The sequence below is a fragment of the Podarcis pityusensis genome, assembly GCF_964106645.2.
Source record: "Podarcis pityusensis genome assembly, chromosome: 7".
Classification (NCBI taxonomy): domain Eukaryota; kingdom Metazoa; phylum Chordata; class Lepidosauria; order Squamata; family Lacertidae; genus Podarcis; species Podarcis pityusensis.
In genome coordinates, this window is record NC_138031.1 from 22436180 (window position 1) to 22463672 (window position 27493).

A 27493-nucleotide genomic window follows, 5' to 3' on the forward strand; every position below is an offset into this window, starting at 1 on the left:
CATTTTTTCCAACCTGGGAATTAAACTATTAATTTAATTTCAGCCCCAGGGGCATTTAGCAGTAATCAAACATGCCAATCCAGAGGAGATCTCATTTTTATAAATCACTTTTCTGGTTTAAGGTGATGATCACCAAATACTATTGTGTGACCATAAAAGTGATGTTTATTTTTAGTGCCTGAATAATGTTTTCTCCTTATGCTTCAAGATGTAGAAACAAGCGAGCAATCCAGTGTTTGTGGTTTTGTTTTTCTTTTCTGCACCTGAAGAAATGTTAGATTAGACCTGCCTTATTATTACTGATCTGGTTTAATGAGTGACAGAGAGCAAACAAAGACCAAATGAGCAGATTAAAATGCAGGCACCACAAAGCCAGTACCTTTTCACTATGGCTATGCTCCTCATTTAGAGTCGTGCTACTACAGGTGTCTACCCCAGAGTCTTTAATCTGAGGCTCAGACCATTCCAAGTCCTCTTCCAAAGAGTGGCCACCAAAATACACCATTTTCTTTTGTCTTTCAGATAAGGTGTTAGAGTCCGACAAAACTGCCTGCTCACTAGTTTTTCTTTTTCCCCTTTGACTGTCCCCTACAGGTGTGGGATAAAAAGGATACAAAAAAGAAAACATGCAGAGATGTAAATAAAACAAAGGAAACATGAAATGGTAAAGGAAACTGAATGGTAAGGCTCCACATGTCTCACCAAAGACATTGGGGATGCCTCACTGCTATGCCAAGACGTATGGTCCCAGTTGTAATCCATGTCTCCTGTGAGGATCAGACAGACAAGATAGTGCAGTAACGGAAAAGTGAAAGAAAGGACAGACAGATATAATAGACTTTGCATTTGTGTATCATCCTGCCTTTAGAGGTTTTGGCTCACTACCGTATTTTCTAGAAAAAAGCAGAAATTCCAAAAGAATGAAGCTTATAAAGTGTGGAAGACAGTGAGCGAGTGTGTGCTTGCACATTATCTAGCTACATGGCATGTCAACGTGAAAGATTTGGTGTTTCTAACATCACTTTACATTCCAAATATCACAAACGTGTATGAGAATATTAAAACCATTATGAACGGGGGGCGGGGGGAGGATGACGACTAAGGGCTGATATCATAGAACATTGTAAGTTTTCCATTTATTTCAAAAGGGCTTACGCCTAGGTGTATGTGCGTAGGATGAGGATATTTGGCTGTGCTCTTAGATCATTAAATTGGAAATAAGCTCCACTGAAATCGCTGGGATGTAGACAGTAGAATGAAACAGGCTGCTGCCAATATAGGTTCATGACACAAGTAGTTAGCACAATGCTTATTTATTTTATTTATATTAGTGACAAACCAATACAGCAATGCAGCTGTATTAGGGCAGAACACTGGATTTTCTGTCATATACGCAGCCCCACTAGAAGGTGTGGGGCAGTTTCTTTACCTATTTTGTTGCACCAGCACCAGGCTGGCACAGAATATCAGGATTCCTTTCCCAGATAAGGTCCAGCCCTACGCTTTCCTCAAAATGTTCTGCCACAATTTCAGCAGGTGAATCAGGGGTCTTTGCTGTGGCCAAGTCCCATCACCTACAGAGCCAGCAGAGGAATATCCCCACCGAACCCTAACCCCCAGAAGCAGTGTGGATAGATTAGTATTAGTCTGCCCTTCAGCTGAGATGTATATCAACTTTGTTAACACTGAACTAGAAAATAGGCTTAGAAGAAACTTTTAAAAAGTCATGTTCAAACTTTTTTCCCCTAAGAGCAATAATATAATACTAAATATAAACAACTACAACGAGGGGTTTAGAAATCTGCTTGGTTGAGAATGTGCTGTATAAAATATGGCTTCTAACATCTGACAGATTCACAGTAGCTTATCAACATTAGAATAAACAGCAAGTTTATAGCTTTCATGGTTGCCAAAGCAAACCTGAAAATAAGTAGACAGCTTTTGCAAATTTAATTTATTTAAATTATAATAATAGTGCCATGGTGGTAGGGCAAGTGGGCTCATGCATGGGACTCTCTTTACTTTGTACAAGTCTTATTCTACTGTACACCCCACCCCATGTAAGCAAAATTACCTGCTTCAGTTCAGAAGATATATATTTCAAATTTTGGTTAAAAACATCTTTCAGGTGATGCAACAAATATTAGGCCATAAAATGTGCAATGAATCTTTCCAAAAGCCACATTTTAGTTTAGCAGTAGTGGAATTTAGGGATTTTTTAAAAGTGCAGATATCTAAACCCCTTAACTATAACAATACATCTAAATAATGTAATGCTATGCTACATCCCACTATGCTGCCAAAATGTTTTCAAAATGTTGACATACCTGCCAAAAAATGATAGACTGTTAAGAAAGAGTACAAAATAATCCTGGAATTAAATTTTGTTAAACTGAACATCAGCATTCATATGCTAAATTATAAAAATTATAAAACTGTTTTTAATCCAAAACAATATTTAAAAAAACTATGTAAATATTATTTTATTAAGACAGTGACATAATTCTATGCATTCTTTCATGTTTCGTTCCTCTTCTCCTTCACCTCTTTGTATGGATGCAACAAGCTCTAAGTAAGGGATGGGGATAAACATGTGGAGGGAGTGGGACAAAGAGGGGGGAAATAGGAAGGAGCAGAAGACATTTTTAGACCTAGCACTTTGACAACAAAAACATCAAATGTTCTTGTATGTGTCAAAGGTCACTTCCCTCTGCAAAAGATCCAACATATTTTCTGCAGTGTTCAACAGGGCTACAACCCTGCATTCTAGGAGATTTAGCTGTTCAGGTACATTTGAGACCTGTAATAAAATGTAGTAAGCAGTGCTCCTGTTTGCAATTCCAGTCTGTGTAACACTCCTTTCCACCACCCACCATTCCCACCCACCCCATCACAGCCAACACTGCATCTCCATTGCATTGGGCTCTTTTGGATCCCTACCCCTATATTTTCACTTCTATCAACTTCCTGGCTCTCTCAAACCTGCTGATACCTTCCTCTTCTCCATGGGTGGTGCCCTTTCAGCTGCATAAGGATTCACACTTGGGGAATAAGTTTGCTTTTAGTATGTAGGAAAGTACTAAACACTTCACCACCATGCCCTACACTTCTCAGAAATACAGAATGCTACTCTAAAGTGTGATTTCTGGGACATTAAACCTTCTGAATTTATTTCAGTTCTAAAAATCCTGTGATGGTAGTCAGAGGTAAGAAAGGAGAGATTTTCACTTTCCCATAAGTTCTATCCTCACCCCTAAACAATTTTCTGCTCTAACTTTAATGCTAAAGGGAAAGCTTGAAGACACCGACAACAACTCAACAGTCTTCAATTCTTAATTGTGCACAGGATTGTGGTAATGTGGACTGAAAGTTGTGCAGAATTCACACGCAGAGGATTTAGAACAAGGACCTTAAAATTGGCAGTTCAAATATGCAACAAAGAAAAATGAAGAATAATTTGGCTTCAAAGATACAAGGCAATAAGGGTGAAGTTCTACTAAAAGGGGAAAGACAACTTGAAACCCAGCCAGACAGGCAGGGTATAAATATAAACAATAAAATTATTATTATTTAAGAAAACTGCTTCAAAAAGACATAACTATCGTGAATAAAATCCTGTATTTGTACACATAGGACTAAACTAGGTGTGACACTAAATGCATCACTTGCAGTTACATTTTCTTTTTCCACTAATAGAAAGCCTGAGAGCCCCCAATTTAATCAGGATCCTGTCACATGAGGAAAGGACTTTAATACTTTCCTCCATTTCCACAATCCTGACCAAAAATGCCCCTCAGAGAACAGTAACTAAACATGCTCTGCCCTAACAAAAATCAGAGCCCCCACACCTTACACACACTCCCTTGCAGATGATGGATTTAGTGTCCTGTCCAGTTTAATTCAGAAACTTATTTTTAGCTAGAACAGAAGACAATCATCTGAAGATTACTGAACACAAATAATTGGTTGAATGGGGAATACCTGACTAGGCAGAAGTACACAGATCTCAGGACTGTAGTTGATTTACAAGCTGAACATGAGTCAGCAAAGTGATACAGCTGCAAAAACAGGCTAATGTGATTTTAGACTGCATTAAATAGACCCATATTTTCCAAGTCAAAAGAAGTACTGTAATAGTTACACTTTACAGTCAAAACTTCATCTGAAATATTGTATTCATTTTCAGTTGTTGCACCTTAACAAGGACATAGACAAATTGGAATGAGTTGAGAGGAAGGCAATGAAGAAAGAAATGGTCAGTAGAAAGAAAAAAACAAATGTTTGTTTGTGGATACAGCTCATGGTTAGTGAGAAAAGAGCTTAACCACAAATATGGGTTCAGACAACATGTGAAACCAAACCTTAGCTTAACTCAGGGTAGTGGACCACCCAAAAAGACCAGGGACAAACAAAGCAGCAGTGAGTTCCTCTTCAGGAACTTGCACATTCATGTGGCCCCAGAAAGCCACAATTTGGTTTACCATGTGAAGTCCATTGATTAAATAAAATTGAAAAAAGAAAACCTAATACTTTCTATAAAACTAGTTGTAAATCCCAAATATTTACAAATTTCCTAAAGGTATATATATTTTTAATTATCCTCCAGGGAAGCCTGAATAATAGCTACTGAACAATAATACCAGTGTCATTGACACGGATGAGTTAATAGTCTGGTTCGCATACAACTCTAAACCATGGCTTATTACATTATGCTTTGTTCATCCGAATCCTGTCTAGTAACTTAATTATGGTTTGTTTACTGTCAACAAACCACAATCTGAAGCCATGGTTATAAACAGGGTTATAAACATGGTTATAAAGCTGGGTAAAAGCAATGGATTTCAACAGACATCTAAAGCACAGAATAGTAGGCACTTGTCTAATCGTCGTAGAGACAGAGTTCCATAATGCTAGTGCAACCACAAAGAAGGCCTTGCTGCTGGTAACCACACACTGAATGTGTGCAAACCAGTCTAATATGGCTGGACCTTGTTTATTTCATAACATAGACTTTCTAATTTACTAACCTTTTTCCATGAGTCTGACTAGTATGGACAGCATAAGAATTACAGCAGTTATACAAAATATTAGTCCACTCACATAAAGGTAACTGAATTACTTACTACAGCTGAAAATTAATTCATGTAGCTCACTTTATCATTATCAAAGACATTGTGGTTTCTCTGCTTCTGAAACATTTACTTAAGAAAAAGAAAAGGAATTCCATCTTTTTTCTGTTGTCAGCAAGGGGATGCATTATGCTTTCAATCTGCCCATCATTTAAAGGATTTACAAATTAGCAGACAGCAAAATTCCCTGTTCAGGTAGGAGAAGCAACTAACATGGCTAGCAGTTGGGAAGGTTCCATTTATCCTTCCCTTATCCCCACCCAAACTCCTAAAACGGGAGTGATAAATTATCACTGATAATCCCTCACCTGGAAGAAATGCTAATAACAGCCAGCCATGCTTCTTCACATACTTTCTGTCAGGAGTGGAGGCCCAGAAGCAAGCACTATTTCTACTGGTCAGAAATGTTCATAAGAAGATGGCAGGCAGCAGAAAAGCAGATAGACTGCCTGGACTGCCCCAGAGCAATGAATTGTTCTGTTCAGACTGAGAAAGCAGTCAAGAATAAACTTTACTGGGCCAGACTGATACCTAGTTGGCTCCATGTGTAACCTGATTCCTGCAGGGATGGAAGCTCCAGCGCTATTCCCATCTCCTGCATTGATGTACCACAATTGTACAACAACTGTGGTCAGGCCAGCAGTTGGATGGATAGTTGGCGGTTGGAGGAGGTAGGTGGAAAGATAGTAAAATACTATTTGAATGGGGATCCAAGCTTTATAAGGTTGGGGTGATTATCTACTATACATGTTCACAGGAGCTTAAAAGGATTGTTTTCTAAATCTACAATCTGTAACGCATATCTATTGTCAAAACATTACCTCAAACCATGCCAAACCATAATAGGTCCTTAAGAGTTTTGTTATACTACATTAAATCTTAAAAATAACCAGAAAAGAAAACTAAGAGTTATACACCGAGATAAGTTTTAGAAAAAGAGATAGTGCTTACATGGAAGTGTTTGCAAGTACAAGAGCATCATCTCTAGAATCAATTCTCATCTGTAACTTAATAGGCTGCCTGTTCACTGTAACTGAAGATCATCAAGATGTTTATTGATTTAAATCATGTTTCCCACTCTCGTCCTTTTCCCAATCACACTTAGTGATTTTTGCAACCAAAACTAGAGGATAATTGATCTTAGAACTTGGCTTGTAGTATGAGGTAACCAGCCAACAAATCAAACAACTTCAAAGTTGATCAATGAAACAAACAATTATATACTTTCTAAAAATCAGTATAAACATTTAATATATATTTTTAAAGCAGATCCAGCTTTAAGCAAAATCTTAAATATAAATAGTTCAACAATTTCATATTGGAAATTACAGCAGCCATTTGCTGCAAGGGCTTTAATGGGAAGAATATACAATTTATATGGCCAAACATACATACAGTTCTGTGTGATTTTACTCCATGGCCCCCCTCCCCCCAATGAAAAGCTGCCTCACTCAGTTGTCAGTCTGAGCAAAGAAAAGCCGCATGGGTAATGGTTTATATCTTAAACCTTTCCTGTTGTTCTTTAATACATGGTGGAATAGATATTGGTATTCTGAATCTTTTCCCCGTGAGAGAAAAAGTGGCCTGGGACAATTATTTTGACCTGAAAAAAATGATGAGAGGGGAGAGTTGAGAAGCAGCTTATTGCTTAGCGTTTGTTCTGGGCAAACTGGAAGCTAATTTATGCACCTTTTGGTTACAAAGCACAAGGAGGAAAATGGTATGGAATTCTAGATCTACAGTGGTGCCCCGCAAGACGAATGCCTCGCAAGACGGAAAACCCGCAAGACGAAAGGGTTTTCTGTTTTGGAGGCGCTTCGCAAGACGAATTTCCCTATGGGCTTGCATCGCAAGACGAAAGCCCATAGGGAAATGCTGGCGGTCGGGAGCAAAGACTTTCGCCCACAGCCGGCCTTCAGAAGAGGACCTCTTCTGAAGGCCGGCGGGGGGCAAAAGTCTTTGCTCCCCCCCGCCTGCCTTCCCCCCGCCTGCCCCGGGCGATCTTAAAATGCTGGCGGGCGGGAGCGAAGCGTTCGCTGCCGACCCCCAGCATTTTAAAATCTCCCCCTGTCCCGGGGAGATTTTAAAATGCTGGGGGTCGGGAGCGAAGAGTTCACTGCCGACCCCCAGCATTTAAAAATCTCCCCGGGACAGCAGAGAAGTCTCTGCTGTCCCGGGGAGATTTTAAAATGCTGGGGGTCGGCAGCGAACGCTTCGCTCCCGACCCCCAGCATTTTAAAACGCTGTTTCGAAGCGGGGCGGGGGGCGGGAACACCTGCCCCAGCCGCCCCACTTCGTAACACTGTTCCGAAGCGGGGCGGGGGGCGGGAACACCTGCCCCAGCCGCCCCGCTTCGGAACGCTGCTCCGAAGCGGGGCGGGGGGCGGGAACACCTTCTGAAGGCGGGCGGGGGGCGAAAGTCTTTGTCCCCCCTGCCTGCCTTCCCAGGGGCTTTTAAATCGCCCCGGACAGCGGAGAAGTCCTCCGCTGTCCGGGGCGATTTTAAAATGCCGCCCGCCAGCATTTTAAGATCGCCCGGACAGCGGAGAAGTCCTCCGCTGTCCTGGGGTTTTTTAAAATGCTGGGGGTGGGAAGAAAAGCCCTTGTCCCCCCCCCCCCCCGACTTCAGAAGAGGTCCGGGGACAGACTGTCCCCGGACCTGGTCTGAAGGCGGTTTCCCTAGGAACGCATTGATTGATTTTCAATGCATTCCTATGGGAAACCGTGCATCGCAAGACGAAAAACTCGCAAGACGAAGAGACTTGCGGAACGAATTAATTTCGTCTTGCGAGGCACCACTGTACTCTGATTTTTAGTGGCAACTACTGTGAAGCACAGGCATTTATATTCTGATTTTCCTGTTTTTGATTTCCAAACTAATACAGTAAGTGACATGTAATTCTAAAATTTTGCCTTGCAGACCAGTAGACAATACAGCTGTGATGGTATGTATATATGTCTACACAAGAGTAGTAGTTCATCGCACAAAGACTCCATTTTTAGCACATTCCTCTAGTAAAATAGGGACATTCTATTCTAAACCAGTGTCATCACCCCACCCCCTATATACGTGCACTGCTGATGGTATATGGAAAAAGCGAAGGGCTGCCCGAGCTGCCCCAATGGCTGTTACCAAGAAGAGTATGTAGCAATACCATATAGGCAAATGTCTTGGTTATATGCAGGAGCCTTAGAAGATATATGGTAAAACCATGAGCCTTCTATCAGTTTGCCTTGGGCGTGAGAGGATGCACCCACACCGGATGTTTACAAGGCACCACACCAGCAATATAGTCTCTACGGTCAGTGGCTATGACTTCCAAAGGACCCCATGCGCCTGTGTGATCCAGGTACCTGCTGCCACCATCCATCACCGTAGTTGGATCCGTTGAGCGCTACCAGCTGGCAGAGCTGAGGAGAACAGCAGCAGCAATCTGGCACCTTGCCCTCTTCCCACCCCTCAGGTCCCACTGTGCCACTGTGTGGGGCCAGGCTGCCTCCTCCTTTTCCCCACTCCCTTTCCCCACTTGCAGAATTTGGGACTCTGCATGACACAGTGAGAAACTGTGATGGCTTGAGGGGTTTTGTGACTGTCTCAGCATTTTCAGGGCAGTTGGAGACTATGTAATCACAATCCCGGCTACAAATGACACACTAAGACAACGCTTCTCTTTGAGAGCTCACTGTGATATGCAAACTAGACTGATGTGTCACAAACTGGGTTGTACGGAACAAGTCCAAAGAGGGGAAATATTAATTGTGATGGAAGGTTCTAGAGGGTATTCAGTACTACAGTGTTCATTACAATTGTCTGTTGCTTAACATACCCACCAACTTAAGTCTAGAAAGCCACTAAAATAACCTTCAAATTTTCAAAAACCTTCAGATTTTTCAAAATAGTGTCTGATTTCATAATGAATGTTCTACCAGTGGCAGCAATTATATTAATGTGTTCTAAGCTAGCAGGAGCCATAGGAAGCATTATACGACTAACAGCACGTTGTTAAACAAAATGCCCATTATCCATCAGTTTAATTTCCTCCATGTAGCAACTCTTATGCTCTATTTTCTTCTCCTGTGGTTTCAAAATTAGTCACATTAAATATTGACAAGAATTCTATCATAAAAAATTAAAGTCCATCAACTGCAATAACAATATTAAGCATCTAGCTAGGAATTCATTTATTTATAAATTACTTTAAATATTTGTATCTAATCTATCAATACACAGGACTGGAAACCTTGCATTAATGAGCCTGTACAAGTAGGAAAAAAACTATTACATTATTCCCAAGGTTTCCCAAGGTTAATCAAGAAAAATGGTTACGGACCTATGCACAATGCAGCCATGTGGTGTGCGAGCGAGCAATAAATAAATAAATAAGTACACACACAACTTTAGGTTGCATAAAATTAGCCATGCATTGGGCATGCATCCATGTGATCAAACAGCCTGTCTGCTGGTTGATGAGTTGTCTCTCATTAGCTGGAGTTCACCACTGCTTAGGTTCTCAATGGTGTGAACCACTTATGGAGTACCTCCCCTGCCTGCTGGTAGTGGGCAACATAGATAATCAGTCCCTGAGCTAGGTTTACAACCAAAAATCACCATCCTCCAAAATCTCTGCCCCCTCTTCTAAGGATCCATCCTGATGCTTATTCTGCTGAAGGAAAGTTGTGACAAAAGGAAATGCCAAAATTACAGTAATTAGCATTATAAGGTGGGTGAGAAGCTCACCTGAAGACTGTGGTGGAGGTGTCAGCAAGCTGGCCCCTTATATGCTCCTGTTGTAGAACTGACTTCCAAAGTCATCTTCTGTCAGGTCTACTCCAGAAGCCCCATCCCCTGGGAGCCTAGCTGATTGACTCCCAGATCCATGGGTTGGCTTAGCATTATGCCCATAATTCAGCTCCTGATTTGTCTTGATCCTGACAAACCACAAGCTGTAAGCTTGCCATGATTTGGTTTGGTTTAGTGTTGTGCATGAACAGGACCATTAATTTCAACAGTTAATGTTCGTACTCCTACAGTAGGAAACTTAGGAACTGGCTTTCATATCAGTCTAACCAAATCTGAGGGGGCAAGATGGATCCAGAGAAATCTGTACCACTGACAGTACACATTTATAAACCTAGACTGCTAAATATTTAATGTGGTGCGCTGTCACTGGGGAAAATAATAAAATGATGGTGGCCTATTATCATGAAGTAGTCAGAAAATGTATGAACTCCGAGATTATGTCTGGGGTCAGAAATATACAAGTTAAGAGTAGAACATGGACACTCAAGGTAGCTATAAATTATAAAGTGTTTCTCTGGAAAACAGGAGCTACCATTCTAGCATTTAACATGTTTCTGTATTACATGTGAATCAATGCAAGGCATGGTTAACACATAAAAATTGAAGCTATGGTTCCGAAAAGGGGTTTGCAAACCATGATAATGAGGGAACCTAGTCTGTATTAACCATTGTTAGCATGAGTGCACATAGAAAGGCAAGTGGAAATCACCCTGGATGTGGAAAGGAGGGAGTACTTATACCTAAGGCTCCCTACCAGGTTTGCAGATAGATTGCAGTTCATTTCATTCTGGCCCACAGTCTACATACGAAAACAATTTCATACTCTCCCGCTATCCACAATGCTTGGGTGTTCACAGTATAAGTTTTTAGCAATACAGGTAGATAGTTTGAAAGAGAAAACATTTTAGGCAGTAAAACAAAGGTGCAGTATTATTCCACGAGCATCTGAGGGGAAGGAACTAATTCAGATACAGGGCATCTACCTCTACAGCTTGATCGGCATTTACCGTATTTTTCGCTCTATAACACGCACCCGACCATAACACGCACGTAGTTTTTAGAGGAGGAAAATCCATAGGCATGCCACCCGTAGGCATTCCCTCCATAACACGCACAGACATTTCCCCTTACTTTTTAGGAGGAAAAAAGTGAGTGTTATGGTGCAAAAAATACGGTAATTAGATAATAAACTGCACTGAGTTGAGGGTATATTGGAATAGCTTCATTGTTTTCATTGGGCTGAATATTATTTCCACTATATAGTGTTTAATATTGAACAGATTTCATTCAGTTCTCTCACTTTGGAGAGTAACCTGTTATTCCGTAAGAATATGTGAAACATTCAAAAATTAAGACAATGGCAGAACACCATTGTTTTGCAGAAACAAACAATCCACACAGAGAGAAGAATTAAGCCCAGCTTAGTAACATCTGCTTTGGTTTTATCCAGATAATTAAACACACTCATAAAACCTGTTGATTGAGCATACTTCATAGTGGTCAGCACTAAAACCAAATTAAACAGTACTGCAACCTCCTAAATTTGTTCAGGCTGTGTTAGTGATTTTTTTTCATCTGAGTTTCCAAATAACAATAACAGTTTTACAAAGAATGGAGAGTTTGTCTTAGGATGTGGTGCTTCTTGTTTCAAGAAAATTATTGCCTAAAGCAAAATTATTTCATTTCCATTTTTGCCTCCACATTAACTTTATCAATATGAAACTGCAATATAAAACCATATGAAATAAAATGTAAAGATTCAGCTTGTCACTTCAGAAAATTAAGCTTGTTAAAATCAAGCTCACAATCTGCTTGTAACTTTCCCTGAACAAGCCTAATTGAAAATAGGAACTACAATACTGCCGACACTGCTCTTGAGCAACTTCTATTTCTTTCATCATGATTTACATAAGATGTACTCCCATAGTAAATTAGACCGTATATTGTCTTACTATATTAAAGAAAAACCCCCACATATTTTCTATTTCAAATGTCAGCTAGTTTCCCGCTTAAATGAGTGGGACTAAGCTGAAAGTGAAGTATCATTCATATGCTCATTTAAATAACAATTAATCCACCAAATAATTGAAAAATGTATGCGCATAAAATAATCTCCTATTATTTTCTGCCAGTTGTCCTGTCCCTTTCAATAAGAAAATGGTTAAATTCTAAATATAAAAAAATTATCATCAATCTATTACTTCAAAACATCCCCATAAAGCTAGGCAATCTTTACTCAAAGTGACATAGAATAAAGATATTCCAACCTGGATGGCATTTAAACACAAATCTGCATTATTTCTTCCTTCTTCCTTTTAAAGATTATATTCTCAGACATCCTTGCCACCAGTTTCCATAAATAACTGTGTAATAACAGTTAATATTCTTCCTTGCTCTGTATTCTGCAGTAACACACTGTGCTAGATCCTGTTCTGATTTCACATTCTTCATATAAAACAGAGTTTTTTCCCAAGGTTAATCAGGGGGTGGAACTAAGGATTAGATGCTTCATTCACTGATCCATGCCATCCATTTTGCTTCATTAATTCTAGAAGCTAGTGCTTCTAATTCCACCTCCAGTGATGTTGCCGAAAGTTGAAATTTATGCTAAGTTGAAATTTGCTCAAACATACAACTTATGGAAAGTTCATCTTCCTTTTTAGGTCAAAATTTAAATACTGCTTTTTCTCAGTCTGTGTTACCTTTAATAAAGTGCTACTTGAAAATGGCAGTAAACTTCCTTGCTTCACTGACATTTTAAATTCCTATGCCTAAGCCAAGCTTACAGCCACTCCACAAGTTCAAGTGCTCTGATTCAGCAAGCTCCTATTCTTTCATCCTCAAACCTCTATTTTCAGGACAGAACTACTAATACTGACCTCCTTCACTAGAGGGTTGTTGTAAGGATAACTTTGTGAACTATTTTGAACACTTTAACACACTGTGCAACTGCTAAGTACTGTTGTTACACCCTACAATTGCTAGTCACACAGGGTTGTGTTGATTCCCCCCATGTCAAAGAGCAAATTGGGAAAGTTGTAAAGCCAGCACTCATGCCATGTCCAAAGGTGAGAATGCCCTGAGATTGTGGCAACAAGTCCCACCCCCCCACCATGTAACTTTCTGTCTCGCTTATCTCTTACACACCTCTCGTTTAGCACTAATGATGATATGAGCATGATGCTTGCAGGAATCAGGCTGACCATGTGCCCTCCTGATCCTCACCCAGTGATTAAGACCTCATTACAGAAGTGGGAGAGGTCCACTGCACTGAAGGAAGCAGTAGTGCACCTCCCTTCTGAAAAGACTCTCTCATTAGGTGGCAACTACCACCTAGTTGCTACTTTTCATTTTGGGAGCAGGCTGATTGCCTAGCAACTGCAGACATACTTGGATGAGATAGACTGTGAGTCCCTTCTTCATGTGCCCCCTCCACGAGATGGCCAGAGGATGGCAACATGTGAATGGGCCTTTTCTACAGTGGAATGCTCATCCCAGGGAGGTTTGTCTGACACTTTCATTACAAATCTTTAGGAGCCAGACAACTCAGCAAAGTGGTGGGGTATAAGTAAAGAAGGAGAAGGAGAAGGAGAAGGAGAAGGAGAAGGAGAAGGAGAAGGAGAAGGAGAAGGAGAAGGAGAAGAACGGCTTCTGGCTTACATGCCCTGCTTGATTATCATTATTGGGAAAGAGATGGTAGGACTTGTTTGCTGTTGATTCTCCTTGATCCCTCAGCAGCATTTGAGACTATTGACCACTGAATCATCCTGGAATGATCTGTGGGTTTCCACTCCTACCCTCCAGGGTTACTTCCAGATAATAGCACCGAGGGATCACTGCTTGGATCCCCAGGACTTTTTATCTTACATGTTGGTCAACATCTATATTGGGGTTGGGGGGAAAGCTCCAGCTCATTGGCCCAACATAGTCTGATAGGCCTTCTCATTTGGGGAAACCATGTCCACTTACCCTATTCCTGGTACCATACATAGCCTCAGGTGTGGGTAAAGGTAGGACTTCAATGGAACAATTGGGAGCTTAAAATGAGCTCTGGTTGCTCCTTTGCTGAAGCAAGGTGTGCTAAAGGAAGTGAAAGCAGTTTCTATACAATGAAAATCACATCTCCCTCCAGGTGCTGCTCCTTTATACATAGATGAAAAGCAGATGTTTAAAGGAGCAGCACAAAGCACTTGCAAAGGCCTCTGACCCTTTTGGTCCCTTACAGCCTTAACATTATATGAGTCAAACAGCCCCACACTGCTCCTTTAAACACCTGGAAATATGAAGTCCTGATGTCAAGTAACTGACAAGTAAGTGGGGCTGTCCACTGGTCAAATTTGGTCTGTTGAGGTGGAGACATAAGGAATTTAGAGCCATTTTTTTATTTGTCCAGCCCTTTGGAAAGGGATAGGAACATTCAGGCACTGTAGATTTTAAAAGTGTAATTTTAATTATTGTTTGAAGATATAGTCTTATCAGATTTTATGCTGTTATTCAGTCTGGACACAGTAAGGAAGGGAAGATATAAATTAAATAAACAGATAAATAATATGACTGCTGTTGTTAATGACCACTGCTTCTCTTATACATATACATTTGAGCTTCATGTTGAAAAGTAATAGACTGTAACCCTGTTCTCCATTTCAGAATCAGGAGAGACTGAACATGCAGAGTTGGAGCAGGACTTATGCCCACAGGCCACACCTCTGATCTCCACACATTCAACCCCAGGCAAGAATGGGCTGTTCATACGATGGAGAAATGTGATCATACCACAAATACAGGGTTTTGCTTGTATCCAATATAGTGCTAAGTAACCATCCCCAACGACTTCCACTTGCTCAATGGGACTTTCTCTCATTTTCCCCCCCGCCTCCACAATCTGTTCTGGGGGTTCCCCCAACCCTCGAGCAGATATGGAGAGGGTTTAAGGCATGTGTGCTGGTGGCAAATTCCACTGCAGAAGTGGAAATCCTTGCACTGATGGGACAGTTACTTACACACAATGGCTTTTATCTGAAGTAGTGCTAAGAGGCCATTTGGTTGAATGAACAGCTGGGGAACAGGCAGCAGACAGAATCCTGCTCCTGTTCCCCCTCCACATATGAAGAGTTTGGATTTGATATCCCGCTTTATCACTACCCGAAGGAGTCTCAAAGCGGCTAACATTCTCCTTTCCCTTCCTCCCCCACAACAAACACTCTGTGAGGTGAGAGACTTCAAAGAAGTGTGACTAGCCCAAGGTCACCCAGCAGCTGCATGTGGAGGAGCGGAGACGCAAACCCGGTTCACCAGATTACAAGTCTACCACTCTTAACCACTACACCGCACTGGCTTCTAAAGTAGAGAACAGAATTTATACCTCTTGTATTTTGTGTCTTTCCAGCTCCAATGTTTATGATTCCCCTGTACTGTGTATCAGTGTATATACATCTGCCATCCACAGTAACTATGTATACACAGCTGCCAGCTGAGAGAACACTCCATTAATCTGATGAAGTGGGCTTCAGTCCACAAAAGGTGATGCCTCAGTAGATGAGTACATCTTTAAGGTGCCAGAAGACTCTGTTGCTGTCATTAGGACTCAGAGGTAGAGCACCTGCTTTATACATGAAAGGCACCTGGTTCAATCTCTGGCATCTCTAGGTAGGGCTGGAAATGTCCCCCGTCTGAAACCCTGGAGAGCCACTGCCAGTCAGCTCAGCCAATATTGAGCTAAATGGATCAACGGTCTGACCAGGATAAGGCAGCTTCTAATGTCATTGTTTTAATTTTAATTTTTGTTCCAGAAGCAGTAAACGTACAGCAAAGAAGATCGTGCACACAACATATACTATTCTTTTTAATCCAAATGAAAGCATATACTGTAAGCAAGAGGACAGGACACACCTAGATAGCCAGTGCTGCTTTAATACCTGGAGCTTGAGATCGGCGGAAATCTGCAGAAAACGACAATCTGGCCTTAGTTGGAAAATATGGATGAATGGAGACTTAAGCTATAAGCAAGCACAATCTGTGAGACTGTATAATGTGTTTACTATTTATGTGGCACAGAAATTAAGTTGCCTTAATTGACATATTGCTTTTTGTTATGTGTGTGAATTTCTAAAGCTTGTAAAGAATGTCTTAAACTGAAGGTTTTTTGATCCTAGAATTATTTCTAGCACTGTATTGCACTTAGCTGCCAAAATGGCAAATAGATTTTGTTTTAATGAGATGTTGTACAAAAGTTCTTCCTTTTTTTCTTACTGACAATTTTTTTATATAAAAAAGGACCATAGAGCATTGTGATGAAAACTGCAGTATGACTGTAGTTCATATTATATAACTGATGTCCACATATTCTCCAATTTCCAAGTAAACAGATTATATAACTAGAGCCCTCAAAGAGAATCATAATCTAAATGTTCACTAAGGCATCAAATGTAAATCTCAAAATATTTTAAATTAAATGTCTGTTAACAATATATTTATGTTACAAATATGTGACAAAGCAGAGGGCAATGAAATCATAGCTAAATTTTCACCCTCATATATTCACTTACTCCATCTTTTATCACTGCAATTTTTTCTAAAATAAAATCCTGACATTAATGTACATTAGTTAGGTCAGGTTTCCAACTGAAATGAAATTAAGAACATTATATAAATGATAACAATCTATACCCTCTGGAGTAATCTATACAGGTTTAGACAAACATATGAGATCAGTGTTGTAATCCATTTGTTGTTGAGAATGAATGAATATGAAACAGCTGTTTTTGCAGCAGGGAACAAAAAAAACCCTGATTCATACATTAACTAGGGATGAATGGACCTGTCAATTTCCAGTTCATGTGAATTTCACATGTGTTCATTTATAATGCATTCTGCCTCCCCCTTCTTATTTATCCTGGCTCTGGAACCCTTAGCAATCCGAATCCGATCAGCCACAGACATCAAGGGAGCGGAAATAAAAGGCAGAACCTATAAATTAGGGCTCTTTGCAGATGACCTAATGGTCACAACACCAGACCCCATAAGCACAGCAACCTCCCTAATCAGAGAACTCAACACATTTGCAATGGTGTCAGGCCTACAGGTAAATTTTACAAAGTCAGAAGCTATGTGCTTCAAAACCCCTCCTCACACCCAAAAAGAACTCACTAAGGTCACCAAAATAAAACTTTGTCACACCAAATTCAGATACCTAGGGGTACAAATAACCAAAAACCTCAATAAATTGTACCTCCATAACTACAAGCCTCTGTGGTGACAAATTAACAAAGACCTAAAGAGATGGAACAACATGAATTTCGCTCTCTCAGACAAAACAGCCATGATCAAAATGATCACCCGCCCAAAACTAACCTACCTATTCTAAACCCTCCCAATCTGGATTCCCCCAACCCAACTCCGCAGATGGCAGAGAAAACTACACTCTTTTATCTTCTCACATAAAAAACCAAGAATAAGCCCCAAATACTTGCACCTCCCCACCTCAGAAGGAGGATGGGGAATCCCCAACACAGAAGCATATTACATTGCCAACCAAATACGCCATATAATCCCATATATACTCGAAGATGAGACAAAACAATGGGTACACCTAGAGAGGGGCATTATTGAAAATACCTGCACCATAGTGTACCCACTCCTCCCAAACAAACTAAAGAAAATTCCCACAACACTTAACAGGTATACACAGACCATGCTCAAAGCATGGAAAACAGTAATAGGCAAACTATCTCCAACCCCATCCCCACTAATCCCCCTTGCGTACCACCCATTATTCCACCATGCAGCACAAAACCTCCAGATACAAACCTGGCAAACCAAAGGCTTATATCGCCTAATAGACTTTTATAAAAATAACAAACCTTTGTCAACACAAGAAATACAAGACAAACTAGAAGACACCCAAATGCCCTGGTTAACACAACACCAACTACATGCCCTCTTAAACAACCCAACAGTAAAATCTGCAGCAACTAGGCCCCTGACAACCTTTGAAAACCTCCTCCTAACAACAAAGGGAAATGGTAAAGGGATGGTATCCGCAATATACAAAATACTACTCCAAAATCCCACAACCCCCCTAGACACAATCAAAAAACAATGGGAGGATGACATAGGCTATGAAATTAACCCCACTCAATGGACCAGAATGTGGTCTAAACCCCCCTTTAAATCCATATCAACGAAAAGAAAAGAACTTACTCTGAAACTCACCTACAGGTGGTACCTAACACCAAGAAAACTAGCGCTAATATGCCCAGGAACCTCACCAAAATGCTGGAGAGAGTGCACCTCCACAGGTACATACCTCCACATGTGGTGGGAGTGCTCCAAAATCCAACTCTTCTGGACAACAGCCATACGAGAAATATGTAAAATAACTAAGCAAGTATTAGAAATCACCCCAGAATTGGCCCTACTAAACATCTTCCAAGACAACAGTGCCTATTTACACTACAAAGAACTCATAACCCACCTGCTTTCAGCAGCCAGAAACACCATAGCCAGACACTGGAGAGACCTGTCAGGAGTAAGCATGGACCAATGGTACCAAATAGTGTGGGAAACAGCCCTAATAGAAAAATTAATCAATAAACTGAAACTGACATGGGGACAAACAGAAGAAGACGCCTTTATCCCGGTATGGCTCCCCTTTATCACATACCCAGCCCAACAAGAGAATGACAATAATCCACCAACAGCATACAGATCAATATGGCTAACCTGATCCAAAACAGCCACCCACCCTACTCACACATGAAAACAAAGATCACCACAGCCAATCACAAACAAACAACCACATCCTAGGCCAACCCCAACCTCTCTCACCACCAAAGGAACACAAGTGAACAGCAGAGAATCTGCATGAGCAATGCTGACACCAAACCCTACATACATTAAGCAAAATAGAAACATCGCCACCCACCCTCACCCCCACCCATCTTTCTAAATACTTTATTTATAAAAGTATTTATATATACCACTCTCTCATAAAATATCAGGGTGGCATACAACAATGTAAAAAACATAATAAAACATTAAAAGCAGTGCAGAATGACCATTAAAATGACTGGTAACTCAACAAAATCTTAAACCCTATCCAGTGCTTTTCTTCTAGAAAAAAAGTGGTGGTACTCAACATGAAGTTGTTAACAGTAAGTGCCATACTTTTAACCAGTGCTTTTCTTCTTGGAAAAAAGGTGCTGGTACAGTGGTACCTCGGGTTACATACACTTCAGGTTACATACGCTTCAGGTTACAGACTCCGCTAACCTAGAAATAGTGCTTCAGGTTAAGAACTTTGCTTCAGGATAAGAACAGAAATCGGGCTCTGGCGGCGCAGCAGCAGCAGGAGGCCCCATTAGCTAAAGTGGTGCTTCAGGTTAAGAACAGTTTCAGGTTAAGTACGGACCTCCGGAACGAATTAAGTACTTAACCCTACGTACCACTGTACTGCATACCCTTGAGTACCCCCAGAAAAATACATTGTGCATAGGCCTGTCAACATATGAAAAGTCTTCAAGACACAGTCACAAGCAAGGTTGCCTGCTGAATTTCTGCTGGACACAACACGGGACTAGTGTCATTAAATGCTTCACTTCTGGTTGAGGCCAGTTAGGCTTTGTAACTTGAGGGAGAACTAAAAGCATTCCTCTGCGTCTTCTCACTTATCAGGCTGGGATAAAAGGGCTCAGATGGTCCTTAAGATATCCTGGACCCAAGCTGCTCAGGACTCTGAATGTCAATACAAGAACCCTGTAGCATATGGGCAAACAGCGTACATGTTTTAACAGAGATGTCACATGGTGTTGGCCAACTGCTTCCACCAACAGTCAAGCTGCTTCATTCTGTACTAGCGGTAGCTTCCAGACCAGGCCCAAGGATAGCCCCACACAGATTGCACTGGAGTACAGTGGTACCTCGGGTTAAGTACTTAATTCGTTCCGGAGCTCCGTACTTAACCTGAAACTGTTCTTAACCTGAAGCACCACTTTAGCTAATGGGGCCTCCTGCTGCTGCCGTGCCGCCGGAGCACAATTTCTGTTCTCCTCCTGAAGCAAAGTTCTTAATCCGAGGTACTATTTCTGGGTTAGCGGAGTCTGTAACCTGAAGTGTATGTAACCTGAAGCATATCCCTCCCTCGGCAATCTTCGCGGAGCTCTGGCCCAATGGTTGCCAGTGGCTTGAATTAATTAATTTTATAATGAATGATTTTAGAGTGTTGTTTATGCTGTACTTTTGTACTGTTTTATTGTTGTTAGCCGCCCTGAGCCCGGCTTCGGCTGGGGAGGGCGGGATATAAATAAAATTTATTATTATTATTATTATTATTATTATTATTATTATATGTAACCTGAGGTACCACTGTAATTCTGTCCATAGATTACCACTACATAGACTGCAATGGCCAGATTATCTGATCCACATATGGCAACACTTGGCATACCTGGCAAAGCTGGCAAAAGGCACTCCTAGCCATAGATGTACACATTTTAAAATGCAGTTTATCTTACACATAATTTATTTTTTGAGCTGATTGCAAATTTCAGCTAATACCTTCCAACTTGTGGATCATATCCGTTGATATTGGAATTCATGGATATCAGTTTCCTCAAGCATCCCTTCTTGTTGACTATTTCAAGTTAAAAAAATTTTCAATTGGACTGAGCCTTTTTGCTCATGTGCTCTCCCCTTGCCACTACCCCTTCAGCACCTAACTTTGAGGAAGATATTGTGATTGGTTAAACTATAGTTTTTTTGTTATGTCTAAACTGGAAAACTCTCATTTAAGTACTGCTTACAAAACAAGGATATGACTTTGACTGCCCTATGACAGACCGGGTAAATGCAAACACAGATTAAAATTAGTAAGTACATTTCTATCTACTATAAATTTTTGTACTTTGTGCTATGGAGCCAAAAAAATGTGCTTCAATTAGCTAGAGAAGAATTAATGGCAAGTGGCATAGGTCTCTGAGCAGCAAATGCACACTGCAAGGAAGTTCAAATATTGGGGGAAATAAAAAAAACATGAATCCTAAGAAATAGTAGTGCAAGACCTACACTGGTTAACGATTACTTTCAAGACCAAATTCAGGATACAAGTTTTTACTTTTAAAACTCCATATAGCCAGGGTCCAAAGGCAGACCGAGAGGAATGTGACCAGTGTGGTCACCCTGGTGCAGAGCTTCTGGGGCGCCACAGAGGGCACCGTAATTATGACATCCAACAGAAGGTGAGAGGTGAGGAGGTGCCGGACTTTGGCGTCGCACAGGGCACACTAAAACTTGATATGCCAAGGTCCGCCACTGCTGGGTCTATGATATCTGAAGGAATATTTGCTTTCATACCTACTTTCAGCTGCACAATGGGATTCAATCAAAAGCAATACTGATTTCATCCTTGAATAAAGCTTTTTCAATAGTAGCACTGCATTTAAATAAACTCCTGCCCATCTGAGATTTGCCAGTTCCAAGAACGTGGTCTATTTAACCACAAAAATAAAACTTTTTTTAGATAGAGGTACTAGTGGCACTATATTTTAAACTCTCCTGTTAGCTGCTTATTTTATTATGAATATTTTTTTACTGTTGTTTATTGTTTTAAATTATATTTTTATGTTCTGTTGTTCCTCATTTTTTTGTACACTTAAAAGCAGGTTCTAAATTTTCTCAATGTATAAGTAAATGTATTTTATACATATTTCGCTTAGTCTTGTGTTCTATTTTCTTGGTGGATGAGTAAACTACCTTGTTCTTAACCATTGCATGACACATTGGTTTAAAAGAAATGATGGGATGTGTTATATTTAAAATTCCAGAGTCAGGGAAATGTCTCTTTTGATGTAGCTGGTATCTATTCTGTGTCAAAACAGATTTGTCTGTGGAATTTTACAAGATAACTGTCTGGAAGTTTACAAGATAATTTCTTTAATTGTTTTTAATACAGTCGTACCTTGGTTTTAGAATAGCTTAGTACTTTAACGTTTTGGTTCCCGAACGCCACAAACCTGGAAGTGACTGTTCCAGTTTGCGAACTATTTTTGGAAGCCAAACGTCTGACGGGGCTTCTGCAGCTTCCAATTGGCTGCAGGAACTTTTTGCAGCCAATCAGAAGCCGTGCTTTGGTTTCTGAACGTTTTGGAAGTCGTACGGATTTCCGGAACGGATCTGTTCAACTTCCAAGGTTCAACTGTATAATGACTTTTGTCAATAGGCCTAAAGGAATAATAAAATCCTATTCTGTTGTTGTTATTGTTATTACAACATAGTAATTATCTTATGTTAAAATGTAAAATTAAATACCAAGTTTCAAATGAACATGTTAGTTATTTTACATAGGTGACAGAAATAAGAATAAATAAGTTCACCATCTTAGAACATACTGCCATACTAAGAGAAGACTGTCAGCTAGTATCCGATATGGGAAGCAAAATTCTTCTCCATTCCATTAATAAGCTTTAATAACTAGACTGTATTGACATATATTAAAGTCAAGGCACAAACTGAGGAAATCTTAGCAAAAATCTCAGCAGTCCACATTACAAGCTCTGGAGCCCACAAAATCAGAGATACATGGACATATAAATAAACCACATTGCCCAGTTGCCTTACCTAAATTTAATAATATTCATTTTTAAGCATGTAGACACTTAGAATGCAATGTGTAACTATCTTTAGTAGACACCCTTGGGGCCTAGTATGTTCTACAGTGGCTTGTACTGAAAAAGGAAGCAGGAAAACAGCATTTTAGTAATATGCAAATGCTAAAGTATGTTTACCCTTCTACACACTAAACTTATATATAATTCATATGTATTATTGGCTCTCCACCAGTCTCTACAAGATGTATGTCACTGAAAATAGGTGAGAAAAACTATATTATCAGATTTTTTTATTAAATTTATTTATATAATGCTTCAAACAAATGGTCTGAATGAGATTATGAAAATCATAAAGAAAATAAACAAGAATTATGATGAAAAATATGTAGAGAATCACCAGTTTATGAACATGGAAGAGACAGTATGGGAACCACACTTCTGTGTGTGACCATCAGTTAATCTTATGCTCTAAAATAGAATAGCCATCTGCAGTGATTTTTGAGGATCATTATGTGGAATAACCAGCCTCATTTAACCAACATGCTTAAACCTAATTAATCCATTAAGGGGTTAATGCCACAGAGTAAACTGTCCTGCCAGGCTTAGCTAGGTCACTCCTCCTCGCCTTGGGATGAAGGTAATCGAAGGTAATCAAGCCTTTTGTTTCCCTCAGTCTACCAGAGAAGCTTAGCAGGTGAGGAGATCTGAGCTGTTTGCTGCAGCTCCAGCAGCATGGCTTTTACAATTTTACACATTACTTGGGAAGACAGGCGAACTAATCAGTGTACTGGAAGAAGCAAAGATCACCAGTGTTGAAGCAATGATTCTTCAACATCAATTTCGTTGGACTGGCCATGTTGTGCGGATGCCTGATGATCGTCTTCCAAAGCAACTACTCTATTTCGAACTTAAAAATGGAAAGCGTAATGCTGGTGGTCAACAAAAGAGCTTTAAAGGCCTTCTCAAGGCAAATCTTTAAAAATGTAGCATAAACACTGACAAGTGGGAAACACTGGCCTACTAGCGCTCCTTTATCAAAGGTGTCATGGGCTTTGAAGACACTTGAACTCAGCATGCAAGGGAGAAACGTGCTAAGAGGAAGGCACACTTGGCAAATCCACACCATGATCAACTCCCGCCCGGAAACCAATGTCCCCACTGTGGTAGGACGTGTGGATCCAGAATTGGCCTCCACAGTCACTTATGGACTCATTGTTAAAACTGCGTTTATGGAAGACAATCTTACTCGGCTACGAGTGATCGCCAAAGAAGAAGAAGAATTTAGGAACTTTCACCACTGTAACTAAACCAAGTTGTACTGCCTGTGCAACTTTTTCTGAATGCTGTAAGGAAAAGCACATGCATTTGACCTTTGGAGAGTTTGTAAGTAAACTATTTTTAACTTTAAAAACATATGGTCTTATTAGTGGGATTGAACAATAGCTTGTAAATGAAGCACTACAGAACTGCTGTGTGGCATCAGCTGTTAATACACAGATATACCACTGTATAAATGCACACAGGTGAAAATACAGCTCTAGCTATGACACCAGTTTTACACACTAGATTAACTACTGCATTGTTAAACACTTAATCCTTCTGAACTTATTTTTCTGATGTGTGGATTCATCCCCACATTTTTCATTGATACTTCCACTGCCATGTAGGTAACTATTCCTTGAGCTTAGCAGAAGAAGATACATTCAGATTCCATAGATTTTGCTCGGAGATGGTCCACTATAAAACACTCAAACAATACTGTATAGCCTCTCAATATATCTCACTGAAAGGCAATGGACACCAGTCAGTGGTGGATATCAGAAGACACAAAACACATATGCAAGAGTTGAAAGTCTTTGGAGATGGAAAAATATAAGTTGGTGCCATGCCTTATTGCAATCTGCCATAATTTCAGAAACAGGGGGTGAAAAGCATGTAGTGTATACATTCAGTTTCTTTCACACATTCTCCTTCCTTCCTTCCTAGCCCTCGAACCACAGCTAATGCATGAACCAAGCAATGCTGATAACAGAAAGAGGGAATGTAAAAGAGAGAGAGAACAGTCACCGAAGTCTTTGAGGATACAAACATACCTGTGAATGACCATGTTCAGGTGCAACACTAAGTCACAAAGTATGGTTTATTTAGCCATACTGTGCATGAGCTGCTTTTTGACCACACAGCTAAGAGTGTTCCTGCTTCACTTTTCCCTTACTCAAGCAGGGAAGCAAACCACAGAGCAGCTGGTTTAGCATTACATCTGAACCAGCACTTGTGGTTTGTTTCTCCAAAACAAATCACAGTTGGGAAGCCAATTAAAAAAATATTGGCTTCGAGTAGTGGTTTGTTTGGAGAGAGAAAAACCACAGCATTGGCTCAGATGAATGTGACCAGTCTGTCCACGAGAGTGTGCATGTATATTCTAGGGGCAAACCATTTGAAAGATGGCAGTTTGGGCCACATTAAAGAACAAACGAAGTCCACAGCACTATATTACAGAATAAAAAATGAACCACTTCTATATCATAAAGAGGACAATCATCATTTCTTTGTTTAAGACTGACTTCAGACCTTACAAAATTCTTTTATACTCTGTGTATGTTTTTGATCTAGAGAGCAAGGTAGAAGAAATATGACTTGAAGAAAAAGATTGTAGTGCTAAGCACACTTGTTTAGTTAACAGTTGTTTGTTCATTTAGTTGGTGTTAATCACTGTTTCTTTTCCATCTGTGTAAACTGGTCATTATTTATCACTAAAAACAAACCAAGTTTTCATTCCCATTTCCAGGAACACAATGCTTAGAATCCAGTTTAAACATAAAATACAATTATAATACTGACAGTCCAAAGGATGTGCTATAAGGTCCCACTGCTGGTTACGATATTGACATTTTTGCTAAACTGTCATGTGTGCATGTATGTGTGCGCACGCTCATGTGCAGACCCATACAAACTGAAACTATGACCCACTAATTTTCCTCCTTTCATGTACTTAACCAACACTAACCACAACCTGCGCTTTATCAATGAACAAGAACAGCGAATGTTTCTATTAAGTGTTCTTCTACCGTGTTATAATTGTGTTCCTGTTTTAATCATCATGGAAGATCACATTACACTTTGATGTGGGAGATATGTGGTTGGGTCTCCGGATTTTTTCATTTTCACTTAAAAGCAGCCACAGGGAGTGGGCTAAATTGGAACAGGAGATTGATGTTAGGGCAGAGGGTTAAAAACAACAACTTTTGTCCACATCATTTTGCAGATTGAAATCACCTTCCCTGAAACTAGTATTAATCCTACTGTAGAGAACTACATTTGTATTTGTTTTCCTCCCCAGAAGAGCTAATAGTACCTTCTTGTGGTGTGTATATGTGTGTGTGATGGAGGATGGGGGAAGAAATTTAAAACAGTAAAATAGTATGAAAAGGAGCAAGTGAGGGTTTTCAAACAGAAAATACCTTAGTACAATTTTTTGATCCAATTATATCACTCCCACCACTCCCACCACTATGGTTATATTTTTTTATAAGTATATAGTTAGAAACATGTATATTTAGTGCATACTTCAGTTCTTAGACTTTAGACTAATTTGTAGCTTCATCTACCCATGCTGATCAAAGGGACTGTATGTGACCCATAAGTGTAAAAACAAAGCAAAATACCCCCCACCAAACACCTGAGGTCTGCAGAAGAGATGCTTCTCTTTTACAGAATTAGAATGTACACAAAATCCATCTATAGAGTAAAAGCAAAATTCTTACCTTTCTCACTAACACTTTCACTTTCAATCTCTACATCGTCACAGCTGGTATACTCTGGAGTAGAGGCCAACTCTTCCTCAGAGCTGCTCAATGAAACCTGACGCATTTTACCCCCTTTTTTTGTTTTATGAGGCTTTGGTGGTGGAGGCCTAACTGATTCAGACTGATCTGAACTTAGTGAATCATTTCTTAACATGGTTTCCATTTTTTCACGTTTTGTTTTCCGTACAGCTGAGCTTGGATCCAAATGATGCTGTTTCCTTAATGAATCAGTTCGCCTCATATCTGGCCTATCAAAAGGAATGGGACTCCTCCTAGGTGTTGGAGGGCTGTGATTTGTGTTTCTTTGCCGATTGGGACTTGGTCCCTGAGTTCTTTCCATTGAATATGAACATTGGTCCATGGCAGCTCTGTGTTCAGATGCAGACCTTTGCCGTGATGGCCGTTCCATTCTCATCATAGATAACCGGGAATCTTCCAGTTCAGTATTTGCCAAAGACACATCACTGTGCCTTCGTTCGTGACGTGCGCGGGACACTTCAGCATGAATACGCATTTGTTCCTCATATGGTTGCGGTTTGACGGGATAACGAGCCAAATTAGGATCACTTCGGTATCGTGCTTGGTACTCCTCTTCCCGCCGTTGCCTCTCATATTCCTCCCTATTCTGCACATCATCTTCCTCTAAAGGATATTCCCTCGAACGCCTGCGACTTCTCCTGTTCGAATCCCTGTAGTCATCAAGTTCAGCTTCTTCATATAACTGAGATCCATGTTGTGATCGTCTGTCCATATAATCTGATGGTGATCTTGGCATTGCACTGTCTGATGTTGCATACTGTGAATAGTCGTCTCTCTCGTCCTGTTGATTGAATCTCCTGTTCTGATCTCTGGATATTGATGGGCTTCTTTTTCTAAGTAATCAAGAAAAACAAGAAGTAAACATTATCAATATTTTCAATGCTTACAATTTATGTGTTACAAACTAATTCCAAACTAATTATTCTAGTTGACTGAACTATAATAACTGGACTGGCTTTCTAATAACCTGATAATCACTCACTCAAATGAAAGCACATTGTTGAATTTGTTTTCCAGAGCTGATATATGTACCATAGTGGCTAAGAGAATGCATTATGAATCAAGAAATCGCCAGTTCAAATTTCATCTCTTCCAGGAAACTCACTTAGGTGGCCT

The 27493-nt window shown here is 40.2% G+C and overlaps 1 protein-coding gene across 42 annotated transcripts in view; it reads right to left on the reverse strand.

The window, feature by feature from the left end:
- Positions 1-27493, reverse strand: part of RIMS2 (regulating synaptic membrane exocytosis 2) — a 350853-nt gene that overhangs the window by 182874 nt on the left and 140486 nt on the right. For 24 of the 42 annotated variants that reach the window (XM_081013749.1, XM_081013716.1, XM_081013719.1 and 21 more), the window contains 2 exons: positions 26297-27210; positions 380-588 (listed from right to left, as the gene is read on the reverse strand). In XM_081013749.1, the coding sequence (XP_080869875.1) occupies positions 380-588; positions 26297-27210 (1123 nt within the window). Of the gene's footprint in view, positions 1-379; positions 589-702; positions 768-26296; positions 27211-27493 lie in introns of all 42 variants that reach the window. The other 18 variants (XM_081013758.1, XM_081013724.1, XM_081013721.1 and 15 more) reach the window with 1 other exon arrangement.